The 19,122-nt window shown below is 51.5% G+C and overlaps 2 protein-coding genes across 2 annotated transcripts; both read right to left on the bottom strand.

Moving 5' to 3' along the window:
- Positions 1-597: 597 nt before the first annotated feature.
- On the bottom strand, positions 598-8,818 carry C1QB (complement C1q B chain). Its single transcript, XM_053576922.1, has 3 exons — positions 8,662-8,818; positions 2,333-2,536; positions 598-1,319 (listed from the first exon to the last, which is right to left on the bottom strand). Exons 2-3 carry the CDS (start codon positions 2,511-2,513, stop codon positions 745-747), a joined length of 756 nt encoding a protein of 251 aa, XP_053432897.1. The 5' UTR covers positions 2,514-2,536; positions 8,662-8,818; the 3' UTR covers positions 598-744.
- A 4,080-nt stretch (positions 8,819-12,898) lies between these two features.
- Positions 12,899-17,159, bottom strand: C1QC (complement C1q C chain). The gene is made up of 3 exons (XM_053576923.1): positions 17,024-17,159; positions 16,590-16,783; positions 12,899-13,649 (listed from the first exon to the last, which is right to left on the bottom strand). The coding sequence occupies exons 2-3, from the start codon at positions 16,762-16,764 to the stop codon at positions 13,093-13,095; spliced, it is 732 nt and encodes a 243-aa protein (XP_053432898.1). The 5' UTR covers positions 16,765-16,783; positions 17,024-17,159; the 3' UTR covers positions 12,899-13,092.
- Between the last annotated feature and the right edge of the window lie 1,963 nt (positions 17,160-19,122).

Raw genomic sequence — 19,122 nt, 5'->3', positions numbered from 1 at the left:
AAGGCTGTGGAGGAGGGTCCCTTGATCCCCTCGAGGGGGTAACGTGAAGGCGCAAGCACAAAGCCCTTTCAAGGGCTGGCCTAGACATGTTGCCTAAAAAGAGATCTAAGGTCGGGTGGCGCCTGTGGCTCAAAGGAGTAGGGCGCCGGCCCCATATGCAGGAGGTGGCCAGTTCAAACCCAGCCCTGACCAAAAACTGCAAAAAAAAAGAGGTCTAAGCTCATTGAGGTGCAAACCTGCCCTTGAATCCTACTTCTGCTGTGGGGTGTGAACAATCCCTCTGACCCTCAGTTTCCTCCTCTGTAAACTCGGCACAACGCAAACCTACCTCCCAGGAAGAGTGTGAGGATGAATGAGAGAACAAGGAAGGAGTCCGACCCACTGGGTGGAGTACAGCAGGCGTTCCCACCCTCACCTCCCACTGTGTGGCTGGCATGGAGCAGGTCACAGACAAAGTCTGGCCTTCCACTCACTTCCAACTACATGGAGTTTCTTCTTTCAGAAGTCATTCATTCATTCATTCAACCAGCATTTCTGAGCATGGCACTTACTATGTGTCAGGTGTTAGGACACAGAGCTGAATTAGACTACTGTCCCTTGGCCTTGAAAAGTTTATTGACTCATTCATTCAGCAACATTCACAGAGCTCTACTGTGTGCTTTGGCTGGGCAGGGGGTGGTGTTAGGGGCAAAGTGAGTGTTGCTGGCTGGGAAGGGCAAGGTGGGTGTGACTCGGCCGCCCACGTCATGCCTCCACATCTGGGAAGAGCAAGAACCCCGAGAAGATGCTGTTGGCACCCTCGATCCCCAGCAGAGAGTTCTTGTCAGTGGCCTGCAGGAACACACTCTCTCCCTGGTCCAGCTTGAGGACCACACCACCTGTGGTGACCTGGAAGGTACTGTAGGCATAGTCGCAGAAGGTGACAACCTTCTGCATGCGCTCCCGGCCCCGCACTAGGTTCACGCACAGGTTCCCCCGAGAGCTGGCGTGATAGGTGAAGTAGTAGAGACCGGGCACCTTGCAGGAGAACTTGCCATTGCGAGGCTCGTAGTTATTATTCACGTTGGTGACCACGCTGTCGAAGCGGATGGGCTGGTCCCGTCGCAGGGGAGTGTTGATAGTTCTTAAGGCAGAGAAGGCAACTTTCTGGGTGGCCTTGTAGTCTCCTGATTCACCCTTAGGGCCAGGGGCTCCAGGGAGCCCTGGGGCACCTTTTGGGCCAGCAGGGCCCTTGGGGCCAACTTTTCCTGGATTCCCAGGAAGCCCTGGGTCCCCCTTCTCTCCAAACTCACCATGATCTCCAGCTAGACCTGGAAGCCCTGGAGGAAGAGAGACAAGAAAAGTGAGGAGACCAGAGGTCACTGGGACCAAAGGAAGGAGCCCTGGACAGGTCTTTGGGCAGAGCCTGAGCCTCCCATTTGCAAGACAGAGGGTGCCAGAGAGGGGCTCTGAGTCAAGTCCAGGATGTGCTTGACAGTAATGGGGTTAGATGCCCATGGGAGGGGGCAGCCTCTCCTCCCAGCTCAGCCAGGTGTCCTTGGTCAGGCTAGAGCAGGGCCACTGAGTGGAGCCCCCCTCTGCGCCCTCGCCCTGACAGATAGCCTTAATCAATCACAGTATTTGTTCTTGTTGAACCTGGCAGTAGACTTTAGAGTCCTCACTCCACCACACCAAGCACCTGCTGCCCCTGAATTTGGTACGGCAGAGGATAAAACCTATTTTCCAGTAAAGTAGCAGAGTATTGATCCTGAGAGCATGGGGTCTAGGAAGACAGATGTACTTCTCAGGTCACATCTGCCATTACTACTTGTATCCCCTTGACTGAGTCATATTCTCTGAGGCTCATCTTCCTCATCTGTAAAATGGGTGGGTGATACTTTGTGGGATCAAATGAGATTATATAAGGAGAGCGGTTGGCACAGAGAGTTGCTCTGTAACTGGTGAAATGAACAAATAAACTACGTTTGACAATGTTTTTCACAATGAGGAGTCTCATTTGAACTCCACAACAACTTCACAAAAACTTCATTGTCCCATTTTGCAGGTGAGGAAATGGCAATTCAGAGAGGTGAAGCCACTTATTCTGGAGGCAAATTCAAACCCAGGACTGTGTGACCATGGCAGTGCTCTCTCTCCATCTGGATTTAAGGGTCCGAGATCCTGGTCTGGTCTCAGCCTCAGCACTTGCTGGTTACCCTAGGTAAGTACCCCATCTATCAAATGGGACTCAAAATTCTCTCTAGGCAAAGTTACTTCAAGGACTTAGCGAGCTGATGGAGTGGGGCAGAAGATGGGATCAGTGATACTAGTATGGCCCCAAAGCCCACCATACCTTTCTCTCCCTTTATCCCTGGGGTTCCAGGTTGGCCATCAGAGCCAGGTGCACCAGGGATGCCTGGAATACCAGGGATGGCCGCGGGCCCAGTGCAGCTGCTCCGGACTGGGGAGATATCAGACTGCCCCAAGACCATCAGAGACAGCAGTGCCAGGATGCCACCCGACAGGGTCTTCATCACCACACTGGGTCAGCTGCCCCCTGTGGGGAGAGGGCAATGTGGGCGGTTACCACCACGGTGACTGGCGTCATCCCTCTATCCCCTCCCTCTATCCCACCAACCCACATCCAGCTCTCCAGCTCTCTCCCTTTCCCTTTGTTCTTCCATCCATCCCTCCATCCTTCCCTCCCTCCATTCCTTCCTCCCCCCTTTCCTCCATTCATCAATCCCTTCAGCTCTCTACTCTTTTTTTTTTTTTTTGTGGTTTTTGGCCAGGGCTGGGTTTGAACCCGCCACCTCCGGCATATGGGACCGGCGCCCTACTCCTTGAGCCACAGGCGCCACCCAGCTCTCTACTCTTTTATTCCCTCCCTCCTTTCATTTCTCCAGTCTTCCCTCCCTACCTCCCTCCATCTCTCCATCATTCTTTTTTTTTTATTAAATCATAGCTGTGTACATTAATGCGCTCATGGGGCACCATACACTGGTTTTATAGACCGTTTGACACATTTTCATCACACTGGTTAACATAGCCTTCCTGGCATTTGCTTAGTTATTGTGTTAAGACATTTACATTCTACATTTACCAAGTTTCACATATACCCTTGTAAGATGCACCACTGGTGTAATCCCACCAATCCCCTTCCCTCTACCCACCTCCCCTCTCCCTCCCCTCCCTTTCCCCCTTCCCTCTATTCTTAGGTTGTAACTGGGTTATAGCCTTCATGTGAAAGCCATCAATTAGTTTCATAGTAGGGCTGAGTACATTGGATACTTTTTCTTCCATTCTTGAGATACTTTATTAAGAAGAATATGTTCCAGCTCCATCCATGTAAACATGAAAGAGATAAAGTCTCCATCTTTCCTTAAGGCTGCATAATATTCCATGGTGTACATACACCACAGTTTATTAATCCATTCATGGATCAATGGGCACCTGGGCTTCTTCCATGACTTAGCAATTATGAATTGGGCTGCAATAAACATTCTGGTACAAATATCTTTGCCATCTACAGCTAACCCACAGCCCATATCGTATTGAATGGAGTTAAATTGAAATCATTTCCACTCAGAACAGGAACCAGACAAGGCTGCCCATTGTCTCCACTGCTCTTTAACATTATAATGGAAGTTTAGCCACTGCAATTAGGGAAGAAAAGGCGATTAAGGGTATCCATATAGGGTCAGAAGAGATCTAACTTTTGCTGTTCGCAGATAATATGATTGTATATCTGGAAAACACCAGGGATTCTACTACAAAACTCTTAGAAGTGATCAAGGAATACAGCAGCGTCTCAGGTTACAAAATCAACATTCATAAATCGGTAGTCTTTATATATATACCAACAATAGCCAAGCTGAAAGAACGGTTAAGGACTCTGTTCCATTCACAGTAGCGCCAAAGAAGATGAAATATTTGGGAGTTTATCTAACAAAGGACGTGAAAGATCTCTCTAAAGAGAACTATGAAACTCTCCATCATTCTGTTCCTTCATCTCTCTCTCTCCTTCCCTCACTCCCTCTCTCCTTTCATTCTCCCCTCCCTCCCTCCATCATCCATTCATCCACGTGTTCACTACTCATCGCCCTTCTCCAGACCCTCTTACAAGGTGCTGGGGATTCAGTGATGAATATGACAGATATGGTCCCTGCCTTCATGGTCCTGTGTCCCAAGTGGCAAAACAGATGATAAACAGGTCAACATACAAGCAAGCAGAAAAGTAGACTGTGACTGAAGCTCGGAAAGAAAGGGAAGGGCACCGGAGGGATAGTACCAGGGCTGGAAGTGGGAAGTGGCTGGTTTTGTGCGGGAAGTCCTCCTGAAGGTTCAGAAAGGGCTGGGCTAGGGTAAGAGCTTTCCAGGGGAAGTTGAGGGGTGGGCAGAGGGGAGTCAGGGGCCAAGGTGACAGGAAGTAAGGTGGGAGAGGCAGGTGGGGGCTGCTGTGAGGTTTGGGCTTTACTCCAAGTGTTCTAGGCTATTAGAACCTCTGAATTCAGGCTGCTGGTGCTGCTTACACAGTGGGTCCCTTTGCATCCTTGGAGCGTCCCTGTGTGGCAGTAACTTTGGTTTCTACACCAAAGAGGACACTCGGAAAGGCCAAGTCACTCACTCAGGGTCACACAGGAAGGAGTGAAGCCAGTACACCAGGTCATTTCTGCTGGTGGAAGATTCTCAGTCTCCTCCAAGAGCTGCAGAGGGCGAGAGGGTGATCCTGGCCTCTTCTCAATCCCAGTGAGCAGCATGGCCAGCGTCCCGTGGCATTAATTCTCGGGACTGAAGGGGCCTTAAAGTTCATTTAGTCCAACTCTCGCTATTTGTATTTGTATTTTATTTTTTATTTTTTGAGCCAGAGTCTCACTATGTCCCCTTCAGTAGAGTGCCGTGACATCATAGCTCACAGCAACCTCCAAGTCTTGGGCTCAAGAGATTCTCTTGCCTCTGCCTCCCCAGCAGCTGGGACTACAGGCGCCTGCCACAACACCTGGCTATGTTTTTTTTTTTTTTTTTTTTTTGTGGCAGTTGTTGTTTTAGCTGGCCTGGGCTGGATTCAAACCCACCAGCCTCAGTGTATGTGGCTGGTGCCATAACCACTGTGGTGCTATGGGCGCTGAGCCATTGTTTTTTATTTTAAATTGAGATAGCATTCACATAACATAAAACTGATCATTTTAATAACATTTACAATATTCCTGGTGTTGTGTGACCACCACATCTATCTAGTTCCAAAATCTTTTCCTCACCACAAAATAAAATTTATATGCATTAAGCAATTTCTCCTCAATCCCCTTCCCTCAGCCCCTGACAACCACAAATTTGTCTGTTTCTCTGGACCTGCCTATTCTGTGTATTTCATATAAAAGGCATCATGACCTTTGTGTGTGACTTACTTAGCATAATGTCTTCAGGGTTTATCCATGTTGTAGGATGTATCGGTAATGCATCATTCAGCTTTTTATAGCTGAATAATCTGTCATGGTATGGATATATGTGATATTGCAAAACATTCATTTGGTCTTCACCCTGTTTCCTGGCACACAACTCCTAAAATCCTTAGAATCGCCAAAGCGACATCTTTTTTGATGCTAATTAGTTGACTGGGGGCTGGCAGCCCTACACAGCTTCAGGATGAGGGCTGGTCACTGGAATGACCAAGGCAGGATTCTAGGGGTGTGATCGTGTGGGACTGAGCCCTCCATCTGTAGGATCTGACGCTACCTCCAGGTAGATGGTGTCAGAACTTAATTGGAGGACACCCAGATGGTGTCAGTGGTAGAATTCATTGCATGCTTGTTGGTGGAGAAACACCCACTGCTACCAGTGTTTGGTCACAGTAGATTTCTGTTTGATTATGGTGGTGTGAGAACAGGGGCAAATATACTTTGTGTTTTTCCATTCACAGAATGTCCCACAATTTATTTATCTACTCATCCTTGGTGGACACTTGGGAAGTTTCCACCTTTTCGCTTTTGTGAATAGTGTCGCTGTGAACATTCATGTGCAGAGATTTGAGTACTTGGCTTTCATTCTTCTATATACAGGCCTTAGAGTGGAATTACCAGTCTTACGGTATTTCTATGTTTAAGTTTTTCAGAACCCTTCAGCCTATTCTTAAGTGTCCCTGATAACCTCTCTGCAAAGGGCCCTTCCATCGTGATTTGCATCGTTTTTAATGATGAGCAGCTCATTACCTATCAAGGCAGCCCATGCCTCCTTTGCCCAGATCTGGATTGTTTCCGCCCTTCCAGGATTAGGGTCAAAGTCTTTTTTTCTCCAGGATCTTGTCTGTACTGTTGCTGCTGGTTTTGGATCCTCCTGACACCCTGGGCAAGTGAGTTGTGATGAATTTCCCATCTTGCAGATGAGGAAACTGATGTTCAAAAATTAGAACCTACCCAAAGCCAGCCAGTGAATTGATGGCAGAGCTGTGGCCAAACCCCTGCCCTCTCTGCCTCCTGCTGGCTGTACTGACCTCAAATCGGGCACGAGGAGGGCTCCCTGGGACCGTAAAAACCTGCTAATATTTGGCTTGTGCGCTCTGAACATCGGCTTTGGCCTCAGCCAAGTCCCGGCCAATTCATCACTTAAACCCCCGAGTTAAGCTTAAAGCCCAGACCTGGTGCTGGGTACCAAGGAAAAGATGCCATAAAGATGAGTGTGACCTGGGTCTCTTGGTGACCAGTTTAGGCTCTGTCATATGAAGAGAGATGGCCCAGGGCATGACCCTGCTTATCTTTGAATAAGCATCAGTCCTCACTCTTTCTGAAGGGTTTTCCAAAATGACAATTTGACAACTTTAGTAAGTTGGGCCTTAGAGGCCAGGCTCTTGGCCACGTGCCATTATCTCATCAAATTTGATTCTTATGACAGCCCCTTGAGAAAGCACTCTTAGTCTCTCATTTTACAGAGAAGGAAAATGGGGAACAGAGAGGGCAAGAACCTCCAGAAAGATCACACAGCTCCTGTGTGGCTAAGAGTCAAACCCACACCCCTTGGTATTGTGAATAGTGGGGCTATAAAACTCAGTGCAATGTTAAGAGGCCACTGTACCTGGTGGTTATGATGTGGGCTTGGGGCACAGCTTGATAAAAAGACCACAGCGTGGGGCACGCTAAGTACAGTGGCAAAGTTGGCTCTACCATCATAGTTATTGTTGCTCTTGGCAACGGACATTGGCTTGGTGGTGGAGACCTGTAGTGTCACAAGGAAATAAACAGTGCCAGGGTTCAAATTAGGCCTCTGCCACTTCTTAGCTAAGGCACTTGGGAAACTCACCCCTCTCTCTGTCCACAGTTTACCCTTCTATAAAATGGGGATAATGCTAACCTCTCCCTCACAGGGCTGGTGCAGGAGCAGATGAGTTGTGGCATATGACAGAGCCTGCTGTGTTGGAAATGCTTAATGGATATTAGCTATTTTATTAGTATTACCACCATCTAAGAATTCCTGAATCTTTAGACAGGAGGGAAGATGGTTGGAAAGTGAGAAAAGATTCAGCCCCTTTGGGAAACTGGGCTCAGGGAGAGGGATTCTTTCAGCTGGAGGTGGCCTGGGGTGGAGAGCTCCATGCTGAGGGTAGGAGTGGGGTAGGATCAGGTACAGATGGGATTCGAGCTTCTGGGGGAAGTGGGAGGTGGGGCGAGAGAGAGGGAAGATCTCGGTTCTAGCCCATTTCAGGGGCCACTGAGTCTCAAACTTAGAGTAAGACGTAAAACTCATGTGGTCCAACACCCACTGCCTCTGATCCCACCGTCTCAGTCAGCTTGTTTCTCACATCTTCCACCCCAATCTCTGACCTTTCCATCTCCTTCCAGCCCCTGCAGACCCTTTTCTCCCAGCCTGAAGTCAGGCCAGGAAACTTGGCCTTGAAATCCCCCTCCTTCTGCCGCTTTTTGGCTGAGTGACCTCAGGCAAGTGCCTTAACCTCTTTGAGCCTCTTGGCACTGTTGGTTTCTGGCTGACAGGGCTGTGGAAGGATTAGGGGAGATGGCAATCCTTAGAAGGAGTAAAGTCTCCATTCCCCTGCTATACAAATGTCACTGCATTCACTCAGTGCTTACTGTAATCAATCACAACTCTACCTGCACACCAAATTATTTCCTTAAAAGAGTCCAGTTGGAAGTGAGCTTTCTCAACACCCTGGGAGGAAGTAAGAGAAGCAAGGAGTTGGGGAAGCGCTGGGTTGGGCAGAGGGGGTCTGGGTTCTACTCCTGGCCCTGCCTCTGCTTTGCTGGTACATTTTGAGCCAGGAAATGCACTAACTGCTCAGTGAGCTCAATCGCCTGCAGGAGCCTCAGCACTCCTGAAAGGTTCTGTTGTCCCCAGAGGGGTCTCAGGCTGAGAGAGGTTAGGTGACTTGCCTAAGATGACTGGCACTGAGCGGCAAAAGCTGGACTCAGCTCAGGGCTATGTGCCCAAAGACCTTGTGCTCCACTCAGGCTCCCATTTTAGGCTGCCTGCCCATCCCCTGGGCCCTGAGGAGCAGCAGCTCCCTCCACAGCTTCCCCCAGAGAGAGCCTGATCCCACGGGTTCTGAGCTGTCAGACACACCCCAGGTGGCTCCCAGGCAGGGGATACAAGGATGTGACACCTACGCTTAGGGAACCACCGCCCTCCTCCATGTTGACCCTGCTGGTCAGTCTCCCAGGTGCCAAGCCCCGTCCTCACCTGGGGAGCCTCGTCCTCTGATGCTGCGGGGCCACCAGCAATGGGAACAGGAGCCGGGGGCCTGCTGCCCTCCTTCCAAAGCGGAAGTTCTCTTTTCCAGAGGCGGGAAGGACTTTCCCCCGACAGACCCCTCCCTGTCATCCCCCTGTCTCCCTACCCTGCTGCCCTCAGGCAGTTTCAGGTCCCATTTCTGCATCCCAGAGCGGTTTACTGTAAAGAGGAGGGTGAGTTTGGTTCCGCCGACTCAGCAGCTGTGGGGTGGACAGGCTGTCCTGGAAGACCGTCCACAGCTGGCAGCTTGCCCGCCAAGGCCCTCTGACCTCATGGTCTTCTCCAAGGGGGAGGGGTGTTCGCAGGGAGATAAGGTGCCAGCCTGGTGCCTGAGTGCTGGGTTAGAGTCACAGACCTCAATTCGTATTTGAGCTCTGCTACTTCTCAGCTCAATGCTCTCAGCCAGGGGAGCCCAAGGGAGCCCCAATTTCCTCTGCTATATGATGGGACCATGATTATTCCTGCCTGCTCTACAGATCTCACCAGCCACCGGGAGGATAGCAAGTGGGATGATGGAGGAGAAACAATGTGCTTTGGGGGAGGGCAAACTGTAAAGTGCTGTGCACGTGTTAATTGTTCGTGTCACTTCGTGTCCTAGGCTTCCCCTTCCTGGGCTCATCTCTTCTGCTTCCTTCCCCTCCTATACCCTTGCTCTTTCCGAGCTCTTAGAAAATAATCTAATAATAAATTTTAAATGTGCTTGTTATTTATTTATACCCCTCCCTCTGCTTCTAGCAGGGCTTGAGGCTGAGGACAGTAATAGACAGAGGCAGGGGCCTGTTGCTGCTTGTGGGCCCTGGAATCAAGTTGGTGCTGGACAGGCCAAGTGACCTCAGCCCATCCTCCTCATTTTATATGTGGGGAAAGCGAGGCCCAGAGGGGCGAGTCATTATTTCACAAATAATTATGGTCAGCCTGTATGTGCAAGGCACTGGAGAGAGAGCCCTGAACAAATCAGTTGTGGTCCCTGTCCCTGTGGAGCTTCCCTTCAACTGGGCAAGCCTGGTGTTAAACACAGAATGGGACAAAGGCTTCGTTGCACCTGTGATGAATGTCACAGGAAAGAAGTCACCACCGGAGCCCAGCCTGTGCAAGTGGCCAATGCAGGACTCACAGCTGGGCATCCCTGGCACGGAGCTGTCAGCCCTCTCGCTGTGGCAGTGTGACGCCCCCCAGAGAGAGCTGCTGGCAAGCTCCAGGAGCAGAAGCCCTCCCCGTGCTTGGAGGTAGGACGTCCTTGGGGATGTGACAGCAGGAAATTCAGTGTTCACTGTAGTGGGTGATAGGGGAGGAAAAGACAGGTCTATAAAACCTAAAGGTCTCTGGGCTTAGCCAACAAGAGCCCTAAAGGGACCCAGGTCAAGCGAAGAGGAGAAAACAGTGGTGCCAAGACAGGAGAAGGGGTCAGTGGGCAGCAGGTGCAGGGATCCAGCTGAGGGCTCCCAAGGCCACTTGGGCCTGGGCCTCTAAGTCCTTGGTGGTCGATGGCAAAGGGAAAAGACTGACTTAAATTCAGGGTACAAGTGGTGAGACTAAGAACAGGACACGGCAGAGAGGTGGGTTAAGAGCCTGGGCTTTGCGATCAGCCACTCTTAAGTTTGAATCCCAGCGCTGCCACTTTCTGACCGTATGGGCTTGTCATGTACTGACCTCCATTTCTTAGTATGTAAATCAGAGGCCTAAGCAACTATCCTCTGGGGCTGCGATGTGGGGGACAGGGAGTTAACCCTGTGTGTCTAGGCCCAGCCCTTGCAAGCACACAGTTCAAACACTGGAACGGTATTATTTATCAGACAGAATTCCTGCAGTCTTCGATCAAAGGAGCTGTCTGGATTGTGAGGGTGGGTCTGGAACTGGGAATCGGGAGCTGAGGGGTGCCTGGGCCTGGACCCTAGAGTGGGAGTCAGCTAGCCTCTTCCCCATAAATTTGCTGACCTGCATCTCTGATAGAGAGGGGATCCCCACAAAGAGTAGAAAAAGAAACCTAAATCTCTCCACAACTTGTGGTGTGGAAGACATTTCTGGCCAGTCTGGGGTGTCTTGTTCCGGTTCCTGCCCTTCCTCGCCTGCTCCCCACTTCCCCTCAGCACAGCTGCCAGACTGGCATTTTCAAATGCCTGCCTCTCCTGGCAAAGAGAGAACAACAAGGAAACAATTATGGAAAACAAAAATGGCACAAAAATGGTCGTTTCCAAAGTATAGGTTTCTGATCTGACACTGTGGCCTACATAAACGGTGTATTGATTTTTTAAACAAAAGAGGAATGAGAAGACAGATGTATCACTTGCGGCGCTGCCGGGTGGACTGCTAAGTGGTTGGCAGAGGAGAGCTGTGAGTGCTGTGGCCTGTGACCCAGGGCTCTGTTCCTGCCAGGGGCACCCAGGCTGCGCACCCTGGCCAAGCTCCTCAGCCCTTGCCTCTTGCGCTCCCTCCATGTGTGCACGAGTGCGTATGGCCCTCCTTCCCTTCTTACACATTTCTCATGCCCATACCATGTACCAGGCGTGTCCAAGGGGCCCTATCCCCAAGACACACACAGAGCACTGGGGAGGCAGACCTGTAAGCAGATAAGTAAACAAAAGTGCATCAGATTCCCTTGCAAAACGCCCACTCAACCACAGGCCCATTTTCCCCAAACTTCTGTAAAACAGCCTTGGGTCCAGAAATCTGGTTTTGCTTGGTTTGTTTTATTTTCAATAAGTCTGTAGGTTAATTTTATTCACCACCAGATTTGGGAACCTAGTGTCTAAAGAGTTAAGAATTTGTGGTCAGATTTGTGGCGGGCTCTGTGGAGACAAGGGAGAATCAGGGAAGGCTTCATGGAGGAGGTGATCTTTGTGTGGACTTCTGAGAGTTGAATGTGTCATCCAAGTGGATGGAGGATGTATGTGAGTGGGTTAGGGCTCTACAGGATGAAGGGACAGCAAGGGCAAAGGCAGGGAGGTGTGATGCAGCCCCTTTCCCAAAGCGAAGAACCAAAATGGGTAGAGGTGGTCACAGGACTCAGCTTGGGCAGCTGCTCTTGCAGTCCACCTCAGTAGGCCAAGTTGTGATGGCAGCCAGGGTGGGCCAGGCCAAAGTGAGCTGTGGGTCTCACTGGGCTCTGAGCCTGGACCTGAATCTTGCATGGGAAAGTTACATTTTTTACCTTTTTGTACCTGAGACATCAAACAGTAGGCCTTCCTGGTTATCCAGTTGTCACTAATGTCACAGTCCAAATTTAAGAGCTTTGGGGCAGCAGTATTTTTTTTTTTTTTTTTTTTGGTAGAGACAGAGTCTCACTGTACTGCCCTCGGGTAGAGTGCCGTGGCGTCACACGGCTCACAGCAACCTCTAACTCTTGGGCTTATGCAATTCTCTTGCCTCAGCCTCCCGAGCAGCTGGGACTACAGGCGCCCGCCACAACGCCCGGCTATGGGGCAGCAGTATTTTTAGATAATCTCCTGGGGGCTCCAGAGTCTGTGAGTTATTCAGGGCAACTCAGACATCTAGGGGGCCGAGTCTCTCTTACACTCTCACCCTCTGAGATGAATATTGAGTTAATACATGTAAAGTGCTGAGCATATTGCCTGGTGCATAGTAAGTCTTCAATAAATATTAGTATTATGATTTTCTACTCATTCATTTGTTCTGCTTTTACTCATTCATTTACCCACTTGTGCATTCATTAATTCACCCCAATTCTCTCCTTCATTCAGCACAAACTCACTACACATCTCTTCTTTGCCTGCATGGGGCTCTCCTGAGCCCAAACCCTTGGCAAGTGCTCCCAAAATTCAGCAGAGGCCTGGGGATTCAAATTCACTCCCATATACCTGTGAGCTTGGTTACCTCTAAGGACAGCAGAGCCTCTTTCCCCAACAAGTGACAGCAGACAACCCTTGGAAACCCCATAAGAGGGGCTTATGATCACACTTGAACATCTCTCTCCCACCAGGCCAAATGGTGCTGAGCATCTCAATATTGGCAGCCAAGCTTTGCTAAGCACCAACTAGCTGCCTGGAGTTCAGAGCTCACAGATAGCTGTGGCAGAGGCAACGTTCAAGGAACTGGCAGTGAGAATCTGAGCCACGCATATTTATTGGTTTAAGTTTTTATTTATATGTCTCCCCACCTCTTCCAAGACCTGAACAAAAACTAATAACAGTACCAGAAGGTGTTGGTTAAGTCAAAGGAATGGTACAAATAGTGACTCCCGAAAGAGTTCAGAAGAGAGAGAGAGCTCATGGGATGGAGGCCAGGGCAGGCTTCCTGGAAGAAGTATCCATCAGGTGAGGAGAGCGGCCTGAGCAAGGGAGCAGAGACTGGCTGGCATGGTGGGTCCATGCAGGGAAGCCAGGGAGGGTGGACAGCATGTGGGGCTAAAGCCGCCTGCCTGCCCTAGTCGGGGAAGAGCAGGAAGCCGGAGAAGACACTGTCGGAGCCCTCCGTGCCCATCATGCCGTTGTAGTCATTGACAGCCAGCCACACTTCCTCGCCCGCCTGCACCCGCAGCAGCACGCCGCCCGAGCTGACCTGCTTGGTGTTGGACATGTGGTCACAGAAGGTGGTCACCCTGATATTGTTGTGGTACAGATGCACGCACAGGTTGGCTGTCTGCGATGTGTGGTAGACAAAGTAGTAGAGGCCGGGGACTTTGCAGGTGAACTTGCCAGTGCCCGTGTTGTAGTCCCCCTGGGGGTTGGTGATGACCGTGTTGAACTTTACGAGGCTATTGGGCTCTGGGTACCGGGCCGTCTGCCGAGTGACCGTGAACACTGACTGGTGCTTCTGCTTGTATCTGCCCTCCTCACCGGGCTCTCCGGGGGGGCCCATGTGGCCGGGAATGCCTGGCATCCCAGGAGGCCCCATGGGGCCATTTTTTCCAGGATATCCAGGTGTGCCGGGTTCTCCCTTGTGTCCTTTGGGTCCTCTTGTCCCAGGAATGGCTGGCATTCCTGGAGATAGAAGAAGCAGGAAGAAAGAGATGGGGCAGGGGACAGGGAAGAGGGTGTCCTGGGGTTGTCTTCCAGGGAATGCACACTGGTGTTTAGTCCCAGAATCTCTTTCCCACAGTGGACCTGGGAGGAGCGCACAGAGTGAGGCTCCAGCCAGGGTTGGGGGAGCCTCATGCAAGACCTGCCTCTCCACAGACTTGCCCTCTGACCTTGTCTAAGGCACTATCTGGCCTCAGTTTCCATATTTGTGACTGAGAGGGGAGGATTAGACAGCATCAGGAGGTGTCAGAGAGTGGGTCGATGGCTGTGACCACCATCCCAAGGACAGACAGCATGTGGCCACAGATAGCTTTGTTTGGTCTGCACGATGTTTTTAAAATTTTTAAATTAGAGCCCCATATGAACAAATTCAGAACTTACCTAAAAGTCTAGCTTGTCATTCCTTCTGTTGCAAATCAAAAGATTGGTCAGAGAAAGATTTCCTTGGAAGCTGATAAAGCTTCAGGCCCTGTTTACTTGCATTAGTCCCTTCAAGGCCTTTGGCCTGACTTTGAATTTATAAGTTTTTCAACTTTTTATTTTGAAATAATTATAGAATCCTAGAAAGTTGAAAAAAATAAAAAAGGGACAAAGAGTCCCTTGTACCCTTCACCCGGTCTTCCCCAATGGCACATCTCACATAACTAAAGTATAATGGACTATTAAAGCTGGGAAATTGATATTTATGTACTCCACAGAGTTTGCATCGACTTCAGTTCTGCATGCACTTGGGTGTTTGTATGTGGTTCCATATAATTATGTCACATGTATAGATTTTTGTAACCATCACCACCTGTGCCATCAAGTGTATCTATCATCTTGTATCATTTTTCTTAAAGAGGACCCCCAACATTTTATGACCATTGGAGTCCCACAAAACCCATATCGATTGGTTCCTGAGACAGCGTTAGCACGTGGGAACTGCTGGATGGGACAGAATAGAAGCTGTCCATGCATGAAGGGGGCTTCTCTCTCTCCAGCTCACCACAGCCCCACCTGGCTCACTTTAACTGTGACAATTGGCCTGTTCAATTTCCCTCATTTACAGACGAGAAAACCAGAGTCAGAGACTTGCCCCTGGCCACGCAGCCAGCACAGCCAGCTTGAGCTGGAGTCAGGACTCAAATATAGGGGTCTAGCCCAATCCCAGTCAGAGCATCTGATTCTGCTTTAACCCTGGTGATCTGAGGCCCTGTAAGATCCTTTTCCCCTTGTCTCAACTACACCCACCTTTGAAGGTTGGATTCCAGTTTTCTCTTCCTGGAAGCCCCCCTTGACCAATCGCCAGCCCTTGTGTTTCCCTTCCTCATCTAATTCTAAAGGGTAGTATCTGTGCAGACCCGTGTATGACAGATCCTCTATGTGGCCTGGTAGATCCCAGAGTTAGAAATGTGGAATTGGGACCCAGAAGACCTGGGTTTCAGGCCATGTGACTGGGGCAGGTGGTCTCTGGTCCCTGAGCCTGTGTTGGCTCAGTTGAGATAAGCGTGTAAAAGAACAGATCCCAGGGAGCCGCTGAAAGAGAGGAATGGCGGGATGTGTGTGAAGGACCGAGCACAGTGCCAGGCACCCACAGGAAGTGTGTTTGGGAACGTTACATCCAGAAGGTGGCTGTCAGTGATGCAAGCAGACCAGTGTCTCATCCTTCGTGACCTCTTCAGCAATGGAGAGGGGGCCTGAGAGGAGCAGAGGGTGTGGCGCAGGGGGTGGGCTTTGGAGCTCTGTGCCTTTGGGGGAGTCATTCAATCCTTCTGAACCCAGCTTTGACATTTGCAAAATGGGAGTGAGTCACATCTTCAAAGGATTGCAGCCTTGGTTTTCTCATTTGTAAAACTGAAACCATGCCTGGTACTTGGAAACTCACTAATTTGTGGCCAGTGGCAGCTGCAAAGTACAGGGTCCCTAAAATGGCAGACCTAGGAACCTCATTTGGCTCACTCAGAATTGGAGATTTCTTCTAGAATGTTGGTAAAATCCCTTTATATTGCCAGGAGGGAAGATGACGGTTGCGAAACTCCTAAGGAGTTCTACCTTCCACCTGTCTCTGCCACCCCCATCACCTCTGCCCTGTCCCACCCCAGGTTCATGCAGGCTGGCTTTGGACACACTCAGCCCCCCGGTGAATGGGTCTCACTCACAGTACCCATGCCCTTGGGCTCCACCTCTCGCCCCAGCACCAGCTGTCCATTTCTGTCCTCAGCCCTCCTCTCTCACGTGAGGGCTTGCCTGTGGGTTTCTGATGGAAGATTCCATGGCCATAATCCTGTCTTCCCAAACTCCCTTGCCCACTACCCAGGATCCTGGGCAGGGAGGTGAGTACAGGTTTCTGATCAAAACAACAGCAATTGGCCACACCTGTACACCAGCCACATGCTCAGAACAGGTTCACATGTGAACTCAATGTTCACGGCACCCCTGTAAAGGAGGTACTGCCGTCTCCCCATTCCACAGATGAGGACATTGAGGCCCTGCAAGGTTAAAAAATTCATATGCCCCATGTCCATGCATTGGCTGCATTCACTGCATGGGCCCACCTTCCCCAGGCATCCATGGAGGACCAAGGATGGTGTGTAATTATATTGTGGCCAAGCCCTTGAGAGTTGCCAAAGGGCTTCACTACCAGGGCAGGTGCCCTTATTTCCCCCTATTATCAGATGAGGAAATGAGGAGCCCAGAAGCACATGGTTCCAAGGTCACCTTAGGGAGGGGCCAAAGGTCACCTGGGGGAGGTTTGAGTCCTAAACTCTGCAGGGGGGTGAGCCAGACTGCAGCAGTGGGACTCAGACTCTGCCCTGGGGGCAGGCGAGGCAGTGGGGGATGCACTTCTTGCTGTCAAGTTGCTGTATGCCCACCCCCAGGTCAGTGCCAGACCACAGCCCCTAGCCAGGCCGATAGACTCACCTGGTTCCCCCTTGGGCCCTGGTAGTCCGTCGTGCCCATCCTTTCCAGGAGCCCCGGGCAGGCCTGGCATTCCTGGGATCCCATAGCAGCCTGTGTTGGCCTGGCCCCCAAGGGGCAGCACCAGCAGGAGCAGCAGGAGGTTTAGCCGGAGGTGGGGCCGGAAGCCGGGCCCCATGTCCGTCCTGGGGAAGGAGCTGGAGGGGAGAGAGCTGAGCTGGCCCCCCATCCCCTCACTCCCCAGGGCGTCCTCCTCAGCCCTCAGGAGCCCAGCTCCCTGGACCTCCCTGGCCCAGCAGGCAGTGGGGATGCTCCTTCCTCTCATAAACGGAGCTGTCCCTGATGCTGTGTTTCAGGAAGGTGGCAGGGGAAAATCTGCCATCTGCACTTACCTGGGCAGGGGTCCAGGTCTCACTGGGGGTGGGCAATACCCTTACCTGGGCAGGGGTCTGGGCCTCACTGGGGGTGGGCGGTTCTGGTCTGGTCACAGAGAGGTCCTCAGATCTGCCTCCCCTCTCCCAGGCAGGAGGACACCGTGTCAGAGTGGACAGAGCAGGGGTGGCCCAGGGCAGGGCTGGGCCCCCTCCCCTCCTCTCTTCCTCCCCTGTTCCCACATCCTCTTTCCCACAATTTTCCTGACTTGACACTTTCTTTTGGGTGCTGAGCCAGGCTGACCACAGTGACACCCTTCACATCCACAGCCCCCCTCTCGTGTCTGAAAGGAGGAAATGTCCTCTGATCACTCCAGCATTTGGTTAAGGGTGTGTGTGTGCGTGTGTGTGTGAACACAGCTCCCAGGACACAGATGTCCCCCAGAATTAGGTCTAGCCCGTCAAATGCCCAGTGTTGGCATTTGCTGTTCCTGAGACTCAGTTTTTTCACATCATTCCTGGGAGGGAGTTATTATTCCCCCTTGGCAGATGAGGAAACTGAGGCTCAGGGAGGTGAGTCCCTGCTCAAAGCCACACCCTGAGTGGTCTCTTGGGATCCAAAGCTTTGTTCTGACCTTTCTCCTCAGCTGTGTCCAGAAACAAGCCTCATGCACATTTGTCAAGTGGCAGGTCTTGTTCTAGGAACTTCCATATGCCCTATCCCAGTGACCATACTTGGAGGCGAACCCCCAGGATGGCTGCTATGATGTACAGGGTCGATCCCCAGGCGGCAGAGTCAGGACTGGCTTTTTCTAGCTCTGCCACTCTCTCATCCTGAGGTCTTCAGCACACCCCTAGTGCTGGGGCCTTGATTTCCCCTTCTATACTTTGGGGGGCCTGGCTTCAAGCATTGGAATCCTTTGCCAATGGTCCCACTTACCCTGCCATCACCCTTTTCTCACCAGCGTCCCAACGCGCCCTGTTCCTGGGCTAGGAGCTTGTGTGGCTAGTGAGAGCTGCCCACTAGGACCAGGATGCTGAGCTGAGAGAAGCCCCCTCCTCTCCCCTCTTCTCATATGAGACTCTAGGGACCAAGGGGCTACCAGGCAGTAGAGAATCCCACTCTTGACCCCACACCTACCACCTGTGGGACCTCCCTAAGCATCAGTTCCTCTTATGTAGAAGGGGGCTTCCTGTGACTCCTTGTAGGATGGTGGGTGGGATTCTGTACATATCACGTGTACAGTGCCTACCCCCGTGCCGGGCATGGGCAGCTCAGACCTTTGCCCTGCTTTGCTGAGGGACCCTCAGGGCCTTGGTCTGCCCATCTGTGACTCCACCCTGGGGCATGGGACTGCAGGGTGTGAGACGAGGTCAAGGTCACGAATATACTTGGCCCTGGGAGTCCCAGGCAGGCAGACTGCTGAAAAGACCAGTATAGGGGGCCAGGGCAACCCAGCCCGCTGCTACACCCTCGGTCCTCTGTCCTCCCTCTTTGACTGGCCTGCACCTGGCCTGTCTTGTCCACCAGGTGGCAGCCTCAGCCCATGCTTAGCTCTCCCCTGCCCCTCCCACCTGCCCCAGCTCCTGGGGACCAGAGCTCTGCCTTGGTGAGGGATGTTGTGGGGGGGTGGTGTGGGTAAGACCTGGGTGAGGAGGCGGCCAGGCACTCCCTGCATTCACCATGTCTTTGGCCTGGTCTCTCCTGCCTCCATGGGGCCTCCCTGACATTTTCTGAGTCCCATTGCAATGAAGGAAGCTACCCTTTAGGGTCAGGCAGACCTGGTTTGGATCTACATCCTGTCCTTTTCTTGAGCCCCAATGTCCTCATCTATTCTGCTGGGATTAAAAGCACTGATGGCTATGGTACAGGCACATAGTAGATGACCAAAAATCGGACCCTTTCCCCAGCTCGTGTGTGTGTGTGTGTGTACAGCACACAAATAAAACCGGCTTCCTTTGGGAAAACTCACAGGGTATCAGACATTTTCAGGACTTAGCTCCTATTTTCCTCACATACAAAGGTCATGGTGGAGTTCGTTGCCTCTGAGCCGCTCCCAGATGGGTTGAGTCTGACCCTGGGAATGCAGTCAAGATCTTCTGGGACCTCAGCCCAGGTGGGAGCCCCAGCAGGCAGCCCAGGCCTCCAGGTATGCCAGAGTGGA

This window comes from Nycticebus coucang, chromosome 22 (assembly GCF_027406575.1).
Source record: "Nycticebus coucang isolate mNycCou1 chromosome 22, mNycCou1.pri, whole genome shotgun sequence".
In the NCBI taxonomy this organism is placed as follows: domain Eukaryota; kingdom Metazoa; phylum Chordata; class Mammalia; order Primates; family Lorisidae; genus Nycticebus; species Nycticebus coucang.
Note: the sequence above shows the minus strand (reverse complement) of the source record. Positions and strands in the feature narration are given on the sequence as shown.